Source organism: Mytilus californianus, unplaced genomic scaffold, assembly GCF_021869535.1.
Source record: "Mytilus californianus isolate M0D057914Y unplaced genomic scaffold, xbMytCali1.0.p SCAF_12, whole genome shotgun sequence".
In the NCBI taxonomy this organism is placed as follows: domain Eukaryota; kingdom Metazoa; phylum Mollusca; class Bivalvia; order Mytilida; family Mytilidae; genus Mytilus; species Mytilus californianus.
This window is the reverse complement of record NW_026262604.1, coordinates 15,925,814-15,950,008: the sequence shown is the minus strand read 5'-3', so window position 1 is coordinate 15,950,008 and position 24,195 is coordinate 15,925,814. Positions and strand designations below refer to the sequence as shown.

Genomic DNA, 24,195 nt, shown 5'->3' with positions numbered 1-24,195 from the left:
ATGCTTTGTTTATTATTATCTCTCATAGAATACCCAATAAAACAGTCTGTTTTATAAATAGAGAAAGCAGAAATTAACTATGAAGTATTTCACAAGTAAAAACAATCCTTGAAAATTTAAACCTAGTTTACAGGAAGAAATCCTGCTAACAGTAGAGAAAACTATATAAAGAGGTCAATAGAAGTTTTCCGCTATCATTATTCATTTACCAGAAAGCATGATGGCAATAAAAAAGTAACAAAAAATTTGTACCATTTCCTTGTGTTTTTTTATTAGTCCACATGGCCGTAGGCCTCCCCCTCCCTCCAATGTATAACAGCTTTATACTTATGCAATATAAACTGAGGATAATTCTAAGCGTTGTTTCTAAACTTGAAAATAAGAGCTAAAATTAATTAGAAGAAGTTGCATGCACCCACTCATAATACAATGAATCCAAGAACAGGAAGAAGGTGTCTGACAGATCGCTATAGTTCTCAGGGGTGCATACATTTCGACTACTGAACGTGTAGATAGCCTAGTCGCTAAATAGATCTAGAAAGCCTAAAAAATTCATGCTATCTAGAGAATCCAAAATGGTGTCGGATAGGTTAATATTAATGACGTCAATTGGATAGACTAGCTACATAGTATATCATTCAACATAGATAGATATCTAAGACATACTAGCTGCTACGATATTGAATGCAACCCAGGTGTTATAACTCATCACTGCAAAACTGATGACCAAGTTTGAAGTCATTCTGCTCAATAGAACTTAAGAAAACAGTGACAAAATCCTTACATGCAAATATGAAGAAAAAGGTATTTTTTTATATTCATAATGGAATGTCTTGCATATTGAATTGTTTATGGTCAACTGAAATTTAAAAGGTGCACATGTTAAGCATTGTTAACATGAAGTATATGTTCAACCTATCATGTGATATAAACATCAAATAGACAGCAGTCCCACATTGCAAAGGAGTAAAGCCAGTAACATAATAAGCAACCCTGAAAAGGTGTATTTTTTAAACTTCAATTGTTTGATTAAATCTAATGTGTATGTATTGATAAGAGCATTATTTTTGAAAGTATAATACGAAAAATTGTATATCTGCTTCATATTTATAAATATATTAGCCTGTAATAGGAACAGATTTCATTTAATAGAAAAACAAAGGATATGGGGTATCCATCCATGACACAAAATCAGTACATGCACAGCAAAAAAACACACAATAAAATGCTTCGCTGGGGCGCAGCTTGATACGACCGCAGAGGTCGAACCCTGAACAGTTGGGGCAAGTATGGACACAACATTCAAGCTTGATACAGCTCTGAATTTTGATTGTTATTAAATATTTGACACAGCATAGGTTTCTGACACAGAAAGAATGTGGTCTAAGAACTTGAATTTTTTTAATTTACCTATTATGGTCCAATGTCCAAAATCAAAATACATGGTTAGATTCAGCATATCAAAGAACCCCATATATTCAATTTTTGTTAAAATCAAACAAAGTTTAATTTTGGACCCCAACTTGGACAAACTTGAAAACTGGGCCCATAATCAAAAATCTAAACACATGTTTAGATTCAGCATATCAAAGAACCCCAAGAATTCAATTTTTGCTAAAATCAAACTAACTTTAATTTTGGACCCTTTGGACCTTAATGTAGACCAATTTAAAAAACGGGACTTAAAATTAAAAATCTAAATACACGGTTAGATTTGGAATATCAAAGAACCCCAATAATTCAATTTTTGATGAAATCAAACAAAGTTTAATTTTGGACCCTTTTGACCTCAATATGAACCAATTTGATAGCGGGGCCCACAAATAAAAATTCTAAATTCATGGTTAGATTCAGCATATCAAAGAACCCCATATATTCAATTTTTGTTGAAATCAAAAAAAGTTTAATTTTGGACCCCAACTTGGACCAACTTGAAAACTGGGCCCATAATCAAAAATCTAAACACATGTTTAGATTCAGCATATCAAAGAACCCCAAGAATTCAATTTTTGTTAAAATCAAACTAAGTTTAATTTTGGACCCTTTGGACCTCAATGAAGACCAATTTAAAAAACGGGACCCAAATTAAAAATCTAAAAACACGGTTAGATTTGGCATATCAAAGAACCCCAATAATTCAATTTTCGATGAAATCAAACAAAGTTTAATTTTGGACCCTTTTGACCTCAATATGAACCAATTTGATAGCGGGGCCTACAAATAAAAAATCTAAATACATGGTTAGATTCAGCATATCAAAGAACCTCATACATGTATATTCAATTTTTGTTGAAATCAAACAAAGTTTAATTTTGGACCCCAATTTGGACCAACTTGAAAACTGGGCCCATAATCACAAATCTAAATACATGTTTAGATTCAGCATATCAAAGAACCCCATATATTCAATTTTTGTTGAAATCAAACAAAGTTTAAATACTGGACCCTATCTTGGACCAACTTGAAAACTGGGCCCATAATCAAAAATCTAAACACATGTTTAGATTCAGCAAATCAAAGAACCCCAAGAATTCAATTTTTGTTAAAATCAAACTAAGTTTAATTTTGGACCCTTTGGACCTCAATGTAGACCAATTTAAAAAACAGGACCCAAAATTAAAAATTCGTAAGGGTTCCGCGGAACCCAGTGTCTCGCCTACTTTTTCTGTTAATCGCAGGCTCAACAAAAATGAGGAAGTAAATCAATAAAAATATTCCTCTTGATACTATCTTTTGATTGTAAGAAGCTTCTGTCCAAGTTTGGTAAAAATCCAGGATAACTTATGAATCTAATAAATGTTTAAAAACTTTAACTGCAGACTGAATGTAATGTTAACTGGAAGAAAACAAAAATTTCCTTCTAGATACTAGCATTTGATCATAAACAAGCTTCTGTCCAAGTTTGGTACAAATCCAAAATAGTATAAGAAAGTTATTAAAAGTTTTAAAAACTTTAACCACAGAGTGAATGTGTTGTTTCCTGGCAGAAAATCTAAGTCCATTTAAAAGTAAAATACGGAAAAAATGGATTTATTTTTTTACAAAATTTCCTTCTAGATACTAGCTTTTGATCATAAACAAGCTTCTGTTCAAGTTTGGTACAAATCCAAAATAGTATAAGAAAGTTATTAAAATTTTAAAAACTTTAACCACAGAGTGAATGTGTTGTTTCCTCGCAGAAAATCTAAGTCCATTTAAAAGTAAAATAAGGAAAAAATGGATTTTTTTTTTTACAAAATTTACTTCAGGATACTATCTTATGATCATAAACAAGCTTCTGTCCAAGTTTGGTAGAAACCCAGGATAGTTTAAGAAAGTTATTAAAATTTTAAAAACTTTAACCACAGAGTGAATGTAATATTTCCCGGCAGAAAAACTAAGTCCATTTATAAGTAAAATACGGAAAAAATGGAATTTTATTTTTACAAAATTTCCTTCTAGATACTATCTTATGATCATAAACAAGCTTCTGTCCAAGTTTGGTAGAAATCCAGGATAGTTTAAGAAAGTTATTAAAATTTCAAAAACTTTAACCACAGAGTGAATATTTGTGGACGCCGCCGACGACGACGACGCCGACGGAATGTAGGATCGCTATGTCTCGCTTTTTCGACTAAAGTCGAAGGCTCGACAAAAACCTAAATACACGGTTAGATTTGGAATATCAAAGAACCCCAATAATTCAATTTTAGATGAAATCAAACAAAGTTTAATTTTGGACCCTTTTGACCTCAATATGAACCAATTAGATAACGGGGTCCACAAATAAAAAATCTAAATACATGGTTAGATTCAGCATATCAAAGAACCCCATATATTCAATTTTTGTTGAAATCAAACAAAGTTTAATTTTGGACCCCAATTTGGACCAACTTGAAAACTGGGCCAAAAATCAAAATCTAAATACATGTTTAGATTCAGCATATCAAAGAACCTCATATATTCAATTTTTGCTAAAATCAAACAAAGTTTAATTTTGGACCCTTTGGACCTCAATGAAGACCAATTTAAAAAACGGGACCCAAATTAAAAATCTAAAAACACGGTTAGATTTGGCATATCAAAGAACCCCAATAATTCAATTTTCGATGAAATCAAACAAAGTTTAATTTTGGACCCTTTTGACCTCAATATGAACCAATTTGATAGCGGGGCCTACAAATAAAAAATCTAAATACATGGTTAGATTCAGCATATCAAAGAACCTCATATATTCAATTTTTGTTGAAATCAAACAAAGTTTAATTTTGGACCCCAATTTGGACCAACTTGAAAACTGGGCCCATAATCACAAATCTAAATACATGTTTAGATTCAGCATATCAAAGAACCCCATATATTCAATTTTTGTTGAAATCAAACAAAGTTTAAATACTGGACCCTATCTTGGACCAACTTGAAAACTGGGCCCATAATCAAAAATCTAAACACATGTTTAGATTCAGCAAATCAAAGAACCCCAAGAATTCAATTTTTGTTAAAATCAAACTAAGTTTAATTTTGGACCCTTTGGACCTCAATGTAGACCAATTTAAAAAACAGGACCCAAAATTAAAAACCTAAATACACGGTTAGATTTGGAATATCAAAGAACCCCAATAATTCAATTTTAGATGAAATCAAACAAAGTTTAATTTTGGACCCTTTTGACCTCAATATGAACCAATTAGATAACGGGGTCCACAAATAAAAAATCTAAATACATGGTTAGATTCAGCATATCAAAGAACCCCATATATTCAATTTTTGTTGAAATCAAACAAAGTTTAATTTTGGACCCCAATTTGGACCAACTTGAAAACTGGGCCAAAAATCAAAATCTAAATACATGTTTAGATTCAGCATATCAAAGAACCTCATATATTCAATTTTTGCTAAAATCAAACAAAGTTTAATTTTGGACCCTTTGGACATTAATGTAGACCAATTTGAAAACTGGACCCAAAATTAAAAATCTAAATACACTGTTAGATTCGGCATAACAAATAAATAAATGTGATCAAAGATTTTACAAATCTAATGCGCCATACTGTGCAATTAAAGATTACTTCTTGAAATTTTTCAATATTTGAAATTTGAAAAAAAAATAATATTTGAAGAATAATTCTTTTTAATTTCTGAAATCTGAAATGAGAAAAAATTGGCCCCCCACAATTTCTTTTTATCCCCCCCCCCTTTTTCCCCCAAAAAAATTCTTTCCCTCAAGATATGGTCATAATCTCAATTCAAATTTCCAATGGAGTTGGCAACCATAATTACCTATTTAAATTTACCACAGTGCTAACTTAATCTATTTTATAATAGAATTAATAAAAATATAGTGTCAAATCTTTCATATGGATTTTTTTGTAAAAAAAAAAGATGAAAACATTTGCAGATATTTTTACTGGTCTTCCTTTATAAATATGCATTTCTTTAAACATAATTTAAAAGCAGTGTAAGGGAAGTAACCAAAACGTTGTATTTGGATTACCTCCCTTACACTGTTTTAGATTATCTTTATTGTTCATTAACCATTACTTTATACATAATTTAAAAGCAGTGTAAGGGAGATAATTTCAATGATGTATTTGATTTATCTCCCTTACACTGCTTTAAATTATGTTTTGTACTAAAGTATTTGTCCATTAACCAGGACAACCTTGTTTTTCCCCCTTTTTTGCCCCTAATTCCTAAACGGTTTGAGCCATAACCCCCCAAAGCAAATCCTAACCATCCCTTTGTGGTATGGAAACTTGTAGTATAATTTCAGAGAGATCCATACACCGTTCCACAGTTATTGTCTGGAAACTAGAAAATGCTCATTTTTGGCCCCTAATTCCTTAACTGTTGGTACCATAACCCCCAAAATCAATCCCAACCTTCCTTTTGTGGTATTTAACCTTATGGTCAAATTTCAAAAAGATCCATTCACTTAAACGAAAGTTAGAGTGCGAAAACCAATATGTATTCGGACGACGACGCCGGACGACGACGACGACACCGGACGACGACGACGACGACGACGCCAACGTCATACCAATATACGACCACATAATTTTTTTGCGGTCGTATAAAAAGCAAAGGAACAGAGGCCATATTTCTATACATTTGTCACCTTTTTCTTAGATATTGATTTCATAGTTTTGGCAAACTCTGTATACAGGCTTGTAGCAAATTTGTACTTCATTGAACATTTAAATATGTGGTTTACCTTTACCCATCAAATCCATGGACATTTGTCTTCCCATGAATCCATGGACATTGGTCTTCCCATGAAATCCATGGACATTGGTCTTCCCATGAATCCATGGACATTGGTCTTCCCATGAATCCATGGACATTGGTCTTCCCATGAATCCATGGACATTGGTCTTCCTATGAATACATGGACATTGGTCTTCCCATGAATCCATGGACATTGGTCTTCCCATGAAATCCATGGACATTGGTCTTCCCATGAAATCCATGGACATTGGTCTTCCCATGAATCCATGGACATTGGTCTTCCCATGAATCCATGGACATTGGTCTTCCCATGAATCCATGGACATTGGTCTTCCTATGAATCCATGGACATTGGTCTTCCCATGAAATCCATGGACATTGGTCTTCCCATGAAATCCATGGACATTGGTCTTCCCATGAAATCCATGGACATTGGTCTTCCCATGAAATCCATGGACTTTGGTCTTCCCATGAATCCATGGACATTGGTCTTCCCATGAAATCCATGGACATTGGTCTTCCCATGAAATCCATGGACATTGGTCTTCCCATGAATACATGGACATTGGTCTTTCCATGAAGTCCATGGACATTAGTCTTCCCATGAATAATAAGGAATTGAATTAATTTCAATCCATATAAATTATAAACACCAGAAAGGGAAGAAAAAACCTTACGGTTTCACTTCAAATGTGATTTACAAATATATTTTGAATTTGTACAAAGAAAAAATAACTAAAATGACTAGTAAAATTTGAAAAATTTACAGGCTAATCACGGACATGTATTTTGAAAATAAAAAAAAATACTTTCCTGAGAGGAGAAGTATGGTAGTCCACTCACACCAGAAGAAATATCTATATGGACGTATGTGGACCCTATATCTATTTTGAGTTTACAACATATGGGTTATATAGGTAAAAGTAGAGATTCCTGCTTATGTCAAACTGGTATAATCCAACCACAATGTGTGCCTGAGCCTATGAGTTTTAATGTCTCTTTGGTACCTTTGGCCTCTCTTCTACTAAAAAAACAAAGATCTAACCTGGAAAACTGATGGGTCCTTTATTGGTCCAGGTTCAAACTTCACAAACTCATAAACATGGTTGAAATTATGTGTACCATTCAATATGACATTGTTCTGGTCTACATTGGATGCTGCAAAACAATATACAAATATTAATCAAGCAATTAACTGTACAAATAAAGATGTACAAAAACTTGTGGGCATAAAATAAAAATATACAAACTTTTATCAATCAACGTACTATACAAATAAATGTGTACAGAAAAACTTAACATTGGCATATTTAAAAAAAAAAATTTCGTTGTTTACAATTGTTGCTACAAAAATATACATTATTATCCTGTTTAATTAAATGACATTAATATAATCATTTTATAGGATATCAAATATAAAAACAGGCTTGGTTTCCAAAGGGTTGGTAGCATATCTTAAACTCCCCTCTTAATACCAAATATTCAAAATCTAAAAATCTCAATAATTTATTTGCAAACAGATACAATTTAAAGTATGATACAATAAATATATATTCTACCACTGCATTGAGTGTGATACGATATTTCTCTACTGAAGATGGCTAAATTTTTAAAGAATAAATGTGGATAGTGTCCACATGTGGGCACAGATGATGCCCCCGCTTGCATAGCATATAGTTATAAAGGGACATAACTGAAGAACGGTAAAAGTGACGCTACCCAAATTTGAACTTGATCTGAGTTTTGTGGTAATAAGCATTGTGTGTAAGTCTCATAACATTTGGTTGAGGCTAACTTTAGAGAACAGAAACTAAAAATTCAGCAATTTTTCTATTTGTAAACACGCATAACTCTAGAATGTTTGTGTATAAGTTTTATAACATTTGGTTGAGACAAACTAAAGTTAGAGAACTGAAACTAAAAATTCAGCAAATTTTATGTTTATAAAAGGACATAACTCAAGAATGGTAAAAGTGTTCTTGCCAAATTTTGTACTTAAACTGTATTATGTAGTAATAAGCATTGTGTATAAGTTTCATAACATTTGGCTGAGGCAAACTAAAGTTAGAAAACGGAAACAGAAAATTTGTACTTGATCTTAGTTTTGTGGTAATGAATATTGTGTATAGGTTTCATAATGTTTGGTTGGGGCAAACTTAAGTTACAGAATGGAAACTAAAATTTTTGCAATATTTCGATTTATAAAGGGGCATAACTCAATAATGGTTAAAGTGACACTACCCAAATTCAACTTCATCTGTGTTTTATCAGTGGAAGTCAAAATTAAACATTGCATTGTATAAAGCATTGATTGTAGTTGATTCAACTATAATCATGGACAAAGGAAGATAACTCCAATTTTAAAAATAACTTGATATTTAGACGAAAATAAAAAATTTGCAATTTTTCCATTTATAAAGGGGCATAACTCTAGAACAGTTTACGTGACGCCACCAAAATTCAATCTTGATCTGTGTTTTGTGGTAATAAGCATTGTGTTTAAGTTTCATAACATTTGGTTGAGGCAAAATTAAGTTAGAGAACAGAAACTAAAAATTTTGCAATTTTTCCATTTATAAAGGGGCATAACTCTAGAACAGTTAAAGTGACGCCACCAAAATTCCAACTTGATCTGTGTTTTGTGGTAGTAAGCATTGTGTATAAGTTTCATAACATTTGGTTGAGGCAAACTCAAGTTAGAGAATGGAAACCAATTTTGGGACGTACGTACGTACAGACGGACAAGGGTAAAACTTAATGCCCCCACCGCTACGGCGGGGGCATAACTAGATTCACTTAAGGCCAAATATAGCCCTGTATCTGTGTATTTCAACTTATCCTACAATGTCAAAATCATAATAATTTGTTTCTTAAATTGATCATTTTCAAAAGCTATTCTACTACTAAGTTTTAAAACAAATCTCTACATAACAGTACATTCTTGGCTTCAAAGTCATTTTGGAGATAGTGTTAAAGTACAATGATTTTATGCATTTTTTCAGACCTAAAAGCTTGAGGAAAACCTGGCCCACAATCTTTGATCCAAAATAGGTCACTAGACACAACAACATTCTGGATAGGGGTGGAGACCAAAGTAAATGTGCTAAAAACTGTTAAGAATTAATGAAAATTTGACTTAACTGACATTTCAACACAAATAATGCATAATTTAGGGATCATTACTTCGTCATTTAAAATATGATGTGTCAGAAAGAAGTTATTTTGTATTGATAGTAATTTCATAACTATGTTCATGTGAATTTTGTAGTATTTTGGCCAGATTAAAAAAAAGATATCAAAATATTAGGGCCAATTTTAACCCTTTATGAACTTACTCCTTTAATTGCAAAAAAATTTGGTGGTAGAATATGTTTCTCTAATAATTGTTAGACTATATGCAGACAATCTTAGACCTTCTTTCCCAATAATCTATTAAAAGATGTCTTCTTTCTATGTAACGTCGTTATTTTTTTTGTGACGTCACAATAGGAAATTTGAATTTTGACCTATCAAGAACTGAGATCAAACGAACCACACTTTGGTTACCGTAATAAAAATAATCAACGTACAGGTCAGGAAAAGTATAATTCAGCTACAAATCAGAGAAAAGAAAATATACCCTCATATTACCTACCTATACCCTTTATAGCAGCTCTCAAGGGTATTTCTTTTTGGGATCCTTCTAAATCATAGGTCTTCACTGAAAAATAGTAGTCCATGTTAAACGTGGCCCTCAGACTTTCTACGTGTAAACAGGTTGTCCAATGATGGGCAGGGATCCCTCTGATCTGAAGTAAAACAATATTGTATGTTAATAAACAGGGGGAAGATATCAAAAATTGTAAGTCTGAAGAGAGACAGACAAATCTTGGCAAAAACAAATAACAAGGAAAAGACCTATAACAGTCTAGATGAAGAACAGCAATAAAAGAACTGTTCCTTTGCTTTTTGTGTTTTGTGCTGTGCATGTACTGATTTAATGTCATGGATGGATACCCCATATCCTTTATTTTTCTACTACAAAACACTACAGATTGAACAGAACAATCCTGAGGTTATCTCAGATACTCCAGAAGGTAAAGCAGATCCTGCTCCATGTTTTCCCCCCGATGAGTCAGGTGTTAATGTGGTCCTTTTTACATGCGGTCCAATATTTTAAGTTATTCCTATTATCCTTTTACGTATTATGTTGAAAGAGAGTCAAGCAAAGAAAAAACAGGACAACTTCCTTTGATCTCTACTATTTTAATCCTAAACAAGTAATAGTGTGTAAGCTCTTGCCCTAAGAGACACTCCCCCAATTTTTATTTTAGCTAAAAACTATATTGAAACTATTAGTTTCTTTAATTTCAGACCAAAAAGAAGCAAACAAATTTTATTGATTCATTTATTTTTCACAAGTTAAAAAAAAGCAAATAAATACAATGCACAAAATATGTCAAAATTGAATTTTCTGGTATAAGAATATAAGAATGCATTTTGTAGATGAAACCAATTGTTGCTGTTTCTAGGATAATTTATTTTGTGGTTTTGTCATCTGTCCATGCAACTAAAAATGTACATTTCTTTGAGAAATAAAAACTTATGGTTTTTCTCTTCCCGTGAAGTAAATCTTTAACTTTCATTTTCTGACATGTTCTCTTGTTTAATGGTTACAATATTAGATATATATTTGCTTGCTTGAAATTATATTGAAAACAATTCTTTTCTATTTGACCAAACAGAAAAAAACAAAAACTGTCACTTCCTTTATTTTCTATCTATTTTGGCAAGTTAAAAAATAAGGTGACTGTAAAATTTGCTGAATATGTCAAAATTGGGTTATAGTATTAGAATTATATTGCAGGCTATGTTATAGCCACACTATTGCACTAATTTGTAGAAATTTATTGTGGAAGGTTTATCTATTTCATTAGGTACCTGAGTCGTTCCAATGTATGATTCGTTGAACTTTGAACTGAATTTAAATATATCAGCTAGCCCCTTCACATGGCCTCCAGTTGCTGTAGATGTGAAGTTGAATAAGGTAGACTTCATCTGCCTCAGATCCTGGACAACACATTTGCCTGTACCTTAAAAAAACCAAAATTATTTTTGTTTTTTTGCCATATTAATATTATAATAGTACGTATTTCAACATATATATATTACATGTTTTCAACCAACCAATTTCTAATGGAATTTGTCTCTACAAACTCGTGAAATTCAATATACTTTTCTTTTGTTTTATGAAGGTATAAATTGCTTTTATCATCAAACATCAAAATGCACCCTTTTCAATACCATATGTGTGAAGTAAGACTAAAAAGTTAATTGTACTTATATTTCTAAGCAACATAAGCAAGAAACAGAAAAATTTTTGTATTGTTAATATCATTTTAACAATAACAGAGCTGAAAGCTCTGAGGAAAAATGACGCCACTGTCTCTAATATTGTGATATTTTTTATGCAAGTCTTGATTTTCACATACCGTAATAAGTTTAACATTGCAACATGTCTCGGAAGCATATAATTGATATTCGTATATGTGTCTGTTTTTTCAGTACAAATGAATAGGTCAAGACTACCTGAATGATCTACAGTATCCAATTACTACTGGCTGTTTTTTGGTATAAATAAATAGGTCAAGACTACCAGAATGATCTACAATATCCAATGACTACTGGCTGTTCTTTTGTACTAATAAAAAGGTCAAGACTATTTGAATGATGATACCAGGCGACTAGGGCGAAGATGTCGCTTTTCCGTCCGTCACTTCGCTTTGCTCGACCCTCAAAAGCGAAAACTAGTCGCCCTGTGGTTTACAATACTCGCTTTCAGTCGCTTTCGTCATCGGCAATATTCAATTTTTACCAAGTCTATGAAACAGCAATTTTTCAGTAAAAAGTAAAAAATTCAAAGACATAAACAATTTATTTTCTTCAGAAAAGAGGTTAAAGCATTGATTTTAAAGTTGGTTGCATGTTATTTCATAAAAACAATTTTATATCACTTCCAGTACTTGTTAGAGAGCGTACATCAAATCATTCTAATTTTCGGCAAAATAAGTTCGTTACTTCATTAGAACGTTCCGCCATTGAAATATATGTACTAAACTACTGATCGGAACCGGACCAGCTATGACCGAAATCCAGATTCATGCGATAATGACTACTGAAGAATGAATGGCACAGCTGACAGAGGAATATTGATCCCAAAAGGAAAAATTACGCATTCCACGCGCATTAACATACTTTTGGTTAGATCTACTTGATTAATGTATATATTTCCATGTATATGAATTGTTTCAATTTATTAATTAAATTGCTCAACTCTGGGACTACTATACTATATGTCCAAGCTTAACTGTGTTAAGATCTACAATATCCAATGACTACTGGCTGTTCTTTTGTACATATAAATAAAGACTACCTGAATGATCTAAAGTATTCTAAGTAATGTGATTTTTTTCTTGCAATTACATTTTTCTAAATCAAGAATATAGACTACTAGTATCCTTTTCAAACCAAATGATTATGAAGAGCCTGTTGTTAGCAAGCTCTTATACCCCACATACTCATTAAATAAGTTACTAGTGACCTAGTTATTTCTGTTACTTGAAGCAAATTATATTTCTGTATATTTAGACAATAGTATAATATTGTTTTACTAGTTTTATTTCACCTTGAAGATTAGACAAATAGGGATACTCCTTCGATTTTTTATTTCATGTCAGTCAGGTCGCTTTATATGAAACTTGAAACCACTTCTCTGCCATATTGTTATTTTATAACAACTCTGCCCTTGACCATGTTGACCCATGTAATTGATATTCATTCTTTAACCATATATCATAGTCAGTTAGTTTTTTGATTTTGCACTCCCACACCACCTTTCATGTCTTTCAGGTCAAATGTCTGTCTCCATTTAAGTTAATGACATTGAACAATCATGGTATTAAACACAATTTCACTAGTGATAATGCTGTTCTCGTGGGTCACCATATATTCAACTTGGGTAGCATTCCAGTTATTGAAATTTGTGTCAGATTAGAACAATGATCTAGATCTTTAGGAATGGATCTTATAATTTAATATGGAGCCATAGTATGGGACCCCTACACAGTAACAAAAAAAAACAAGCTTGAAAGGATACAATGTCAAGCGGCAAAATCTATCACCAGAGATTACAAGTCAAAAGAGGATGGACGGGATACGTCTCTAAAATGCTTGCTGAACTGGAACTACAGCAAGATCTCCAGACAAGACGAACAAAGCGTTGAAGCCAGAAGTTAATATTTATGTAAAAAGTAGTTGAGGTGCTGATTCCCGCTATTGAACCATACTGTCATTCTATAATATCATTGCGTAAGTATTTCTGTATTGGCCTTGGTATTGGTCCATGTCTTGGGTGTATTGGTCTGAGGCGAAGCGGAAGGCCAATACTGCTGGCTGAGAACCAATAATAAGGCCAATACAGAAATACACGTAAAAGTATCTTTATTAATTAACTACAGTGTTACAATATTTTTTTTATTTCATTTCACAAGAGATAAACATTTTTACCTTGAAGTGGAACTATCCAAATCTCAGTTTCCTTTTATAAGATGCAATATCTAATGATTCGGTGCCGTTTGACTGCTGGCCGAGAACAAATAATAAGGCCAATACAGAAATACACGTAATAGTATCTTTATTAATTAACTACAGTGTTACAATATTTTTTTTATTTCATTTCACAAGAGATAAACATTTTTACCTTGAAGTGGAACTATCCAAATCTCAGTTTCTTTTTATAAGATGCAATATCTAATGATTTGGTGCCATTTGAAGTATCTTCAGCCTTTTCTCATCTGATGAATTTTTCTACCCTTTCCAGTCACTATAAAGTGTTACAACTTTAATTTAGACACAACACATAAATAGTAATTGGAAAGGTACTGCCATTGCATGTGTAATGCAAATATATATTTAAAAAAAAAAATAATGTAAGAGTTGAAATTGATACAACTATCAATAAGCCAATTGACCAAAGAACGAAGATTTGCACAATTACAGAATGCATATGCCTGGTTCGGGTTTAAAAATAAACGACTGTTTAAATACAAAACATGAGAAGCGACAGTAAGGCCAAGTAAATTTAATTAGTAGATTTTCATCCAAATTTTTGAAAAAAATGGGGTGGGTGGGAGGATTTTATTTTTTATTTTTTATTAGATATGAAACGCTCTTGTGACGTGTTCTTCATATATGCAAGTGTAATAATAAGGTTCTATCACGTATATACATGTATAACGAATCAAACATACAAAGAAATGCAAAAACCAAAATTTGAAACAGGAAGTTATTAATGAAACGAAATTATCGACAGTTACCGGTAACGAAAATGAACAAAATCCGGAAATCGTAAATTTTTCAAAATAAAAAAAATTGGGGCGGAACGATTTTCAGAGGGGCGGGCGGGGATGAAAATCTATCAATTAATTTTAATTGGCCTAAACAGTAAAAATCGATTTGTACCATCGACAAGATGAAATTATGAGGTCGTCAAGAAATGAACTTTGTCATAATTTACTCGTTCCCCAAACCTGAAATAATCCCATCGTCTACTTTCAAAATGCTTTTTAAATGAATGGGACCGTCTTTAACCTAAATAAAGGCAACAGTAGTATACCGCTGTTCGAAACTCATAAATCGATAGAGATAAAAACAAATCCGGGTTACAAACTAAAACTGAGGGAAACGCATCAAATATAAGAGGAGAACAACGACACAACAAAAACACAACATTAAAACGTAACACACACAGAAACGAACTATAATATAACAATGGCCATTTTCCTGACTTGGTACAGGACATTTTAAGAAAAAAATGGTGGGTTGAAGTGACCGTTGAACCTAGTTTTGTGGCATGCCAAACCTCCCGCTTTTATGGCAACGTCAAACACAACACCAAAACGACAACATCACATGACAGGACCACAATACAAATAAATGGGAGAACATATAGGACAAAGAAACACACGAATAATAGCTAGCAGAAGGTACTAGGCTTAAAATTCAATATGCCAGACGTGCGTCTCGTCAACACAAGAATAACCAGTGACGCTCAGATAAAAAAGTTTGAAAGCCAAAACAAGTACAAACAAGTACAAATATATGCCATACTGAACGTTTCAGCATGTTTATGGCGAGTAAACCTGCGTCTTACAACTGTTTACTTTCAGTTTGAGTTTATCGTGACTTACGATCTAAAAACTAGAGACGTTCCGAAATCCTGTTTTGTAAACAAAGATTCATACGCACCGCGTGGGTATAACCGTATTACTAATTTCCGATTTGTAAAATCTTCGTAAATCTGGATAAAGACCAGTTTCTATCAAATGGATATCAAAATGATTCCGATTTTCACTTTTTTCAATGAATGTAAAGTTAAAATAGCATGAAAGGCTGACATTATTTAGGAGAACTATTTTGTCTAGCGATTGCTGATCATTGGAGGGTAAAAAGTCCAACACCATAACAAAACAGATCTATTTATCATGTATACATACCGATTGTTTACGATTGTAAGACATGTGCATAAAAGTGAAGGCTCGAATAAATATGAAAAATATAACAAAGGGATAGCTCCAAATACCATTTAATAACAAAAAACATATGGACAGGTCAAGATATCTATTTGGTAAATAAAATAAAGTATGTAAACTGGTTCCCGTCCGACTACAACACTTTGTTCGAGTGTAGCGTAATACAAGCAGATTCCAGTATGTATGTAAAATAGTAAATATGAAACCGAGTGCGTTAGGCGGAGGCAATAATCGACTTCCATAAGTTCTGGTCAATGGTATCAGAAACATGCCGCTGATAGCGTCATTTTCCAAAAACAATACTTTTAATCGTCATCATGGTCACCTCAAGTACCTTTCCCACCTTCATCATCACCTATCCAGTACAGAAACCTAATACACTACACATCATAAGGATTTTATTTCCACCCAGTGGGAATGGGCACAGACTCTGCAAATCTTCTAGATCATGTACTGCATTTCCTCAATAGACAAAATGATAGACATGACAATCATTTCTTTCAGCATAAGAATTTAACATATAATACCTCAGAAAAATGACTTTAGTTTAAACTGTATTAATATTTAAACCATTTTTATATTTTCTAATTTTGCGTTTTTAAATGCTCTACATCTTTTCTCCAACTATTTTAATTTAAGCCTCACTGGTAATTCTTATGTAGAAGAAACATGCACCTGGTTTACAAAATTATAAGCCTGGTATCTTTGATGAGTTTTTGTAGTACCACATACTGGTACCCATATCAATGCTTTTTTGTAGTACCACATACTGGTACCCATATCAATGCTTAATGTTTCACATACCTATATCAATCTGATGAACACTGTATGTTGTGAAATCTGTGATACTTTTCATGGATTGTCCATTCCTAGTTGTTATAATTACTCCTCGGTTTCCAGGGTAATCATAATATTCTTCTTGATAAACAGTGTACCCTTTCTAGAAAAAAAGTCAATATCATTATCAAGGTTATTGAAGACAGTGAAATGCCTGTTCCAAGTCAGGAATATGACAGTTGTTTTCCATTCGTTTGATGTGTTTGAGCTTTTGATTTTGCCATTTGATAAAGGACTTTCTGTTTTGAATTTTCCTTGGAGTTCTGTATTTTTGTTATTTTACTTCATATTTGCCAGACACAACTGATTTTGAAAATAACACATCTGTGATATTTTGATTATTTTTCAGTCAAGATCAACTTTTGCTAACACAGGCCCAACCCTCATTTTAATTTTTTTAGATTCTATTGACTTCTAGACAAAAATCTTAAGTCTTGGCTGGTGGGCCTGTGACAGCATGATGTTTTGGTACATGTATAAAAATACCTGTAAAATATTAGCTTCAATTAAAGCATGGAACAGGTAAGGTAATGCAGGGTGAGGTATCTCTACCACATCAGATGTAGGTTTCTGTTTACAAATAAGGGAGCTACCATTTGATTTTTATGGGGGGACTAGGATGAAAAATTTTGTCCTGCCTATTTATTTTTCCCTCTATTAGGTCCTGCCTTTTTTTTTTTTAGTTTATCCTGACTTTTTTTTTTACATAAATTGTCATCCTGCTTTTTTTTTTTTTGCAAATAATCTCATCCTGCCTTTTTTTTTTACTCAAAAATCCTGTCCTGCCTATATTTTCATCCTAACCCCCCACCCCGTAAAAATCAAATGGTAGCTCCCTAAAAACATAAACTGCTGTGTAAAACCAAATAATGAAAAATTAGTTTAAAATATTTATGGTATAAAAATACCTGTAAAATATTCGCTTCAAATAAAGCATGGAACTGGTTTGGTAATGCAGGTAGAGGTATCCCTACCACATCAGATGTAGGTTTCTGTTTACATAGGCTGTTATCTGGGTCTTTACTGGCAACCTGTGTTGTTAACCAGCCAATCACAAATATCAATATCATTTTTGCAACATCTTCATTCCTAAAAAAAGACAAACTCAGGTTAAAAACAAAAGCACTGTTTCCCTTTTTTCATGAAATCAAAGTTTTCCTATGTGATACACACTCAATCCTAATTTTACTGGTGTCACTATAACCTTTTTCCATGTTTTCTGTTTTTCAATGTTTTTATTTACATGATGTGAATTTGTCTTAAGATTTTATACTGTTGACAAAAGTATTATATATAATGACTTTAAGACTGATTTTGATTGCTTAGTGGCTGAGTTAGGCCAATTAAAATTAATTAATAGATTTTCATCCCCGCCCGCCCCGATTTTTTAAATTTTTTTAAGTTTACAATTTTCGGATTTTGCTCAATTCAGTTACTGGGAACCGCCGCTATTATCTTCCGAAAATACAGATTGATTACTAGTATGGGAAGGGCATGAAAAATTCGGGTTACGAGTAATAGGCGTGTCCAAGAACACAAATCACAGCATGTCACAAATTTCAGTGATTAGAAAACTGTGGACTTTTCTATTGATACAATGAGTTTGTGTCTGGAAATTTGGACTGCGAATGATATTCAAAGCCCAAGAATCGTAGAAAAAAAACATGACCAGTCAGGAGACATTGAAATAAGTGATTTTTAAATCACTTATCTAAAGTAGCAAATTCGAAGTTTTTTCACAAATTGTGATTTTTTAGTTTTACCAAAATTTTAAACACATAGGTTTAGATAATATCTTTTCATAAGTAAAATTGAAAAAAATGAACTTTTTGCTTCTTTTAAGCAGCAAGGTGTATGCCTTTGATGCAATCATTTAGCTGCAAATTCTATTTCGTTGAGGGAAACTTAAGTTAGAGAACTGAAACTAAAAATTTTGCAATTTATCAATTTATAAAGGGGCATAACTCTAGAACAGTTAACATGCTATCATGACTATTTCATTACATACATGTATATATATGCAAAGTGTTTTGACAGAAGTTTGGTTTTGAAAAGGAATATTACTTGTCAATTTATGTCACAAAATGTTAATATGTCATTTTAAGTGTGTATCTGCTGTCAAATAGGAGGACACCAGTATTTTTTTATAACAGAGAAGAGAAAAAACAGTTGAAGAGTACAGCTGGTACATGTATGACAATCACAAAAGCACTGTTTTAAAGTATAAATGACCGTTAACTATTATCCAAAGTACTTCTCAACTACCATGACTACTGGATCTTGTTCTACATCATCATTGGAGTTTTATTTCTTATTGTTATCATGTCATGCATGTAGGAATTAAGCTCAATTACATTCTCATTTTGAAACTGATAGAATAAAATTTATAATTAAGTCTTAATGTACAGCTGGTTAAACTTAAAGAAATTCTTAGAATGGTTAAATCAGGTATTTTGGTTTCCATTTTTACTGCAAGTTTGGTACTTCAAAGGGCTACTCAAGCAGTTTGTATCGTTATAATATATATATTCACCAACTGTAAGTTTGTATCAGCCTGAACTCAGCTTTGGTCCTGCTGTTTTATCAACAGTGATCAACAGCATGTGGTTGAACTTTGAACTTGACTTCACTCACAATACAATGTTGAATGCTAAAAATAGCTGGGATTAATTTTGTCAAATGCACGTGATTTTCTTATGGCGGGAAATATCGTAACAGTTAACACAGGTGACCTTACTGACCGACCGTGGGAAATTCCATTCATGATTTAATTTGATACGTAATGATTGGCAGTATTGTGCGTTAGTTTTGAGGCTCTTGATCGAGATCCATTAATAATTGATTTACCAGAATAGAAAATTTAATCCTTGTAATTATAAACAAAACAAGCTTTAGTCTTCTTTAACTATTTTATTTATTATATTTATTAGTCAACACCCAGATTCCTATTTAAATAATTTATTCGTACACCTCCTTTAAAGTTTGGAAATTATACAATTTAAACTGCCGACATCGATTTACAAAATCTTACTGACTGCACAAGCTTTAGAGAATGGCTAGAAATATGACGCAAAAGTAAAGACGGCTGATCATGAATAGTGCAAAAATTTGATCTTCATGTATTGATTGACACAATTCGTAAAATATGTTTATAAAAAACACGATTATCATTAAAATTTCAAACATGGAAATAGAAAGGCAATATCTTTGTTATAATACAACGAGTGTCAACAAATCTGTTATTTCCATTCTATGTAAATTTATTAACAAACAAAATTTAAAATAATGCTGGGTCATAGAATATTGACGTGCATATGAACAGTTTTTTTTATATAAAAACTAGGAATCGAAAGATGATCACTGCGTTATAAATATTGTAAAAAAAACCAATTGTTTCAAAGAGATTAACGGGAAATATATGTCAAAATAGAAAGCATGGATGATCTGGCTGACCAAATTGTTTTACTTGCGAGAAATGATTGACAGGTATGAATAGACGTAGAGGCTCCGACGGGGAACGTGGTATGAAAGAAAAACAGTTTATTCACAATGCCTATATTCAATTTGTTTATATACTTTATCATGTTTATAAACATGATAAATATGATATGTTGGCCTTATACTTAAAATTGTGTTTCTATTAATAACTTTAAGGAACAGGACGTTAAAAGGGGGAAATATTATAACCATCAACGAAAACTCGTATAATTTATGGGATTGATGTCTCAACATTTTGATTAAAACTTCGATTGAAAACAGTCCTGGTTGTTATAATTTTGAGTAAAATGAAATATTTACGGTTTACAAATACAAATACAAATAGTTTATTGGCACAAACACAATTATTATAATTGGCAACACATTTTTACAGTACATTGTTAAAAATCGTCTTTCTTTCATTTTCAAGTTAAAAAAAAAGTTGATCCCTGGCATATTCATGATATTAAATTTTTATTTTTATTGTAATTTTTTCTTTGAATACAAAACAATATTTAAAATTTATTATCTATCCTCCATAAAATACTAAAATATCTGTACAGGTAAAATTTAATTCTAATCAAGCTGGTACAGATTGATTTACGACCTTCCACTCGATATTGTACAGGTTAATATCACAGCAGGTGTTAATTACACTGAGACAACTGTCCGGCCAGTCTGACATCTAGACGGATTAAGACATCCATAATAATAAGTCTCTACCCGTACTGTATATAGTTAGTTATCTTATTTGGTATTTCCTTGATTATTGCGCATACTAATCCAACCCCCCTCCCCAAAGTATGGCCGAATTGGTAATATGGACTTAACGACTGTCACTGAAAAGAATATGACCGAACTGGTAATATGGACTAAACGACTGTCACTAAAAGGAATATGAACGAACTGTCACTGTGCCGTCTGTGGCCGAAACGTCTTGCAACGGAGCAACTTCGTCAAGATTTAATCCAGGACAACCGTGCGATCCCCTTAAACAATATCGTACACTTTATCATCTTGCAGATACCGGTGGTTCAAACTATTGAACAGCTTTAATATCCTTTCTCTGTTTGTTCTTTAAAGCGGGTCGTGCTTAGAATGTTTACTTTTCTGATTTTCGAACCTGGTACCAAGTGTCACAACAAAGTCATGTGTCGCTTTAAAATGCTGGTTAAAATGGTATGGTTTTAAACACCAAAATGATCTTGATAAAAAAAACTAAAATCCTCATACATAGCTGGTCAAGGACCTAATATTTCGGATCTGATAATATTTTTTGTATTTGTTTTACATTTTGTCATGTCGGGGCCCTGGCAATACGATAGGAGTTTTGCTCATTGATGAACAGGTTGAAATGCCGATTTAATTACTGTTCAGTTCATTACAAATCATTTGTACTGAGGAAAGTAAACACCACATCTGCCACAGACACTCACGGTCAACTGACGGTCGGAAAAAATACCTATATACTTTAGATCATTTAAGTGTTATATTTTTGAAGTATATATTAAATCTTTATTGCAAAATTACACCCATAAGGGTCAAGCAATACAAATATAGTATTTTTTGGCAGAGACAGCTGAGCCCATTTGTGGTACGTATTGATGTGCATTTGTTTAATATTAAATCAATATTTTTTAGTATCTCTTTAATGAAATCAGGTGGGGCTCATAGCTAGGAAACACATTTTGTTACAGATTCCAAGAATTAAGTTATACAGAGGCCACCGTAATAGATTCAATATCATTCTGTTTCCGAAAGAGCTGTCACTGACGGAGAACTGTTAGGGACATATACTGAAAAAAAACAGGTCCGTAAATTACCTGCCCTTTAATGGGAGGCATTTTAGTATTTTTTGGACCCATTTTATGCAGACAAGGATTTTTTTCGGGCCTTTCCCTTTATGCAATGTACCTCCCCATAATCCACCTCTTGTTAAATTTTTGTTATATTTCAACAAATAAGCGCCTGGAATATATAAAAAAAATAGTTATAAACCAGAGTTAGATTACGTGTGCCGGTAAAGTAAGATTTTTTACGCTTTATTCTGCTTTATGACTCTTCACAAGCTATTTTTACTTAGTTTTAAGGAAACAGTTTGCGAACTTAAAATGAAAGGACCCCTGAAGTTGAACATTTTTTTGTAGTTTATCCGTTTTTTTTGGCTGTCCCAATCGAGCTGTTTTGACTTCGTTTCAGAGACACAATTTTCAAACCTTAAAATGAAAATGCATACTTAATAACTCATAACGTTAATTATCAAATTCAAATTATTATAACATAACACTGTTTGTAGCGTAAAATCAGGACCAGTTTCAACCTCGCATTTTGTTCCTCAGACTAATATGGCGAGACAGCAGGATATGCAATATGCCCGAGAATGTGCCACAGGAAAATCCCGTGCTACAAAATTGTCGGGAAAATTTTATGTGTGCAAGGAGTTGGATACCGACCGTTCAGATCTAAATATCGAACACACCCTGCCATTATGATTGATCATCTTGTTGTTTAAACCAACAACATGTGCTATCAAAATAATGCATGATTTTAACCAATTTTTTTTCTTTTCAGTGTTTTTTTCTTAATTTTTTTTGTCAGCCCGCAATAGGAGGCATTGCAACTGCCTATATGCCTCTATGTTATTTACGGCCCTGAAAAAATATATTGTACGCCCTACGTACAATATAATCAGTATATTGTGATGTCTTTTTACTGCTTTAATTATTTTTATTCTGCATACGAATTTTATTGAAAATTTCAACTTTACTGATGATGATGGATGGCTACTTAACGTCCAGTGGCAAAGTAATATGAATATTCAGGACGAGACTGTGTCATGTTAATGTAATATGAATATCTACCCTGCTTTGTTCTAGACCGACATGCTGAGTCGGATTTTTAACGTGCTAGTCCACAAGGTAACAGTCCACAGGAAGACATGTCACCGCGCTTAACCAAGACACATTATTCTAACTCCAAGCCGACCAGTCTTTGCTCTCTAAGGGAGCTACCATTTGATTTTTATGGGGGGGGGGGGGGGGGGCTAGGGTGAAACTTGTAATTTTGTCCTGCCTATTTATTTTCCCCTCTATTCGGTCCTGCCTTTTTATTTTTCAATCTATTCGGTCCTGCCTTTTTTTTTAGTTTATCCTGACTTTTTTTTACATAAATTGTCATCCTGCCTTTTTTTTGCAAATAATCTCATCCTGCCTTTTTTTTACTCAAAAATCCTGTCCTGCCTATTTTTTCCAAATTTCATCCTAGCCCCCCCCCCCCCCCCCCCCCCCCCTCTATAAAAATCAAATGGTAGCTCCCAAATTCTTAATGGAGATATACGCGAAGCAGCAAATACCAATTTTAAAGTCTTTGGTTCGACCCGACAGGGGTTCGAACCCACGACCTCCCGCACTCGAATCGAACACGCTACCACGAGACCACCGAGGCGGTAAAATGTGTAACAGAGATGACTCAAAATGAACTATATCACTGTGCAAGAACGGAATACCAAAGTGAAAATATAAATGAAATTATATTATGCTGATTTAAAGACGTTTTTTTCCAACTTACCATATATTTTATAGAAAACTTTGCCATTCTTATGGAGGAATTAAACCTTATAACTGAACTTGTAAAAAGAATAGACTTATTATAGAAATATTTTGTACTGGGTCTCAATTAGACCAGTGGAGATTTATTTGCTCCACACTCTTTGACTGTGAATTTACTTGGAGGAGCTGAAATAGCTCCGCACTTATTTACTAATTACTTTAATTAACTAAATTTATGTTTTGGTTTCATTGTTCACATGTAAATTTATGTGGAATATTTAAATAAAGTATGTGAGCATCTGTATTTGGTCTCATTTGCCAGAGCTCAGTCCCAGTGGAACGAACCTTTGTCCGACGTTTAATCGACACGAGGGAACGGTGACGCATGGCCATCCGACCCTCCTGTTACAAATGTAACGCATTTTGACATATTAAGTCATACAAAATTAATGCAGCTTTGCAACCTTTCAAAAATATGAAATGAAGTCAGTTGTACGATGATCTGGAGTGGGTGTACAGAACAGAGAATAATGCCCCCGCCCCCCCCCCCCCTCCAA

The 24,195-nt window shown here is 32.9% G+C and overlaps 1 protein-coding gene across 2 annotated transcripts in view; it reads right to left on the bottom strand.

The window, feature by feature from the left end:
* LOC127721451 (uncharacterized) overlaps positions 1-21,235 on the bottom strand; it is a 42,375-nt gene extending 21,140 nt beyond the window's left edge. Inside the window, exons 1-6 of one of the 2 annotated variants that reach the window (XM_052228193.1) lie at positions 21,097-21,235; positions 17,522-17,702; positions 16,581-16,716; positions 11,128-11,279; positions 9,842-9,995; positions 7,253-7,365 (exon numbers count right to left, since the gene is read on the bottom strand). In XM_052228193.1, coding sequence (XP_052084153.1) covers positions 7,253-7,365; positions 9,842-9,995; positions 11,128-11,279; positions 16,581-16,716; positions 17,522-17,683 — 717 coding nt within the window. In that variant the 5' untranslated portion in view covers positions 17,684-17,702; positions 21,097-21,235. Of the gene's footprint in view, positions 1-7,252; positions 7,366-9,841; positions 9,996-11,127; positions 11,280-16,580; positions 16,717-17,099; positions 17,395-17,521; positions 17,703-21,096 lie in introns of those variants that run through there. The other variant, XM_052228194.1, reaches the window with a different exon arrangement.
* Positions 21,236-24,195: the final 2,960 nt, after the last annotated feature.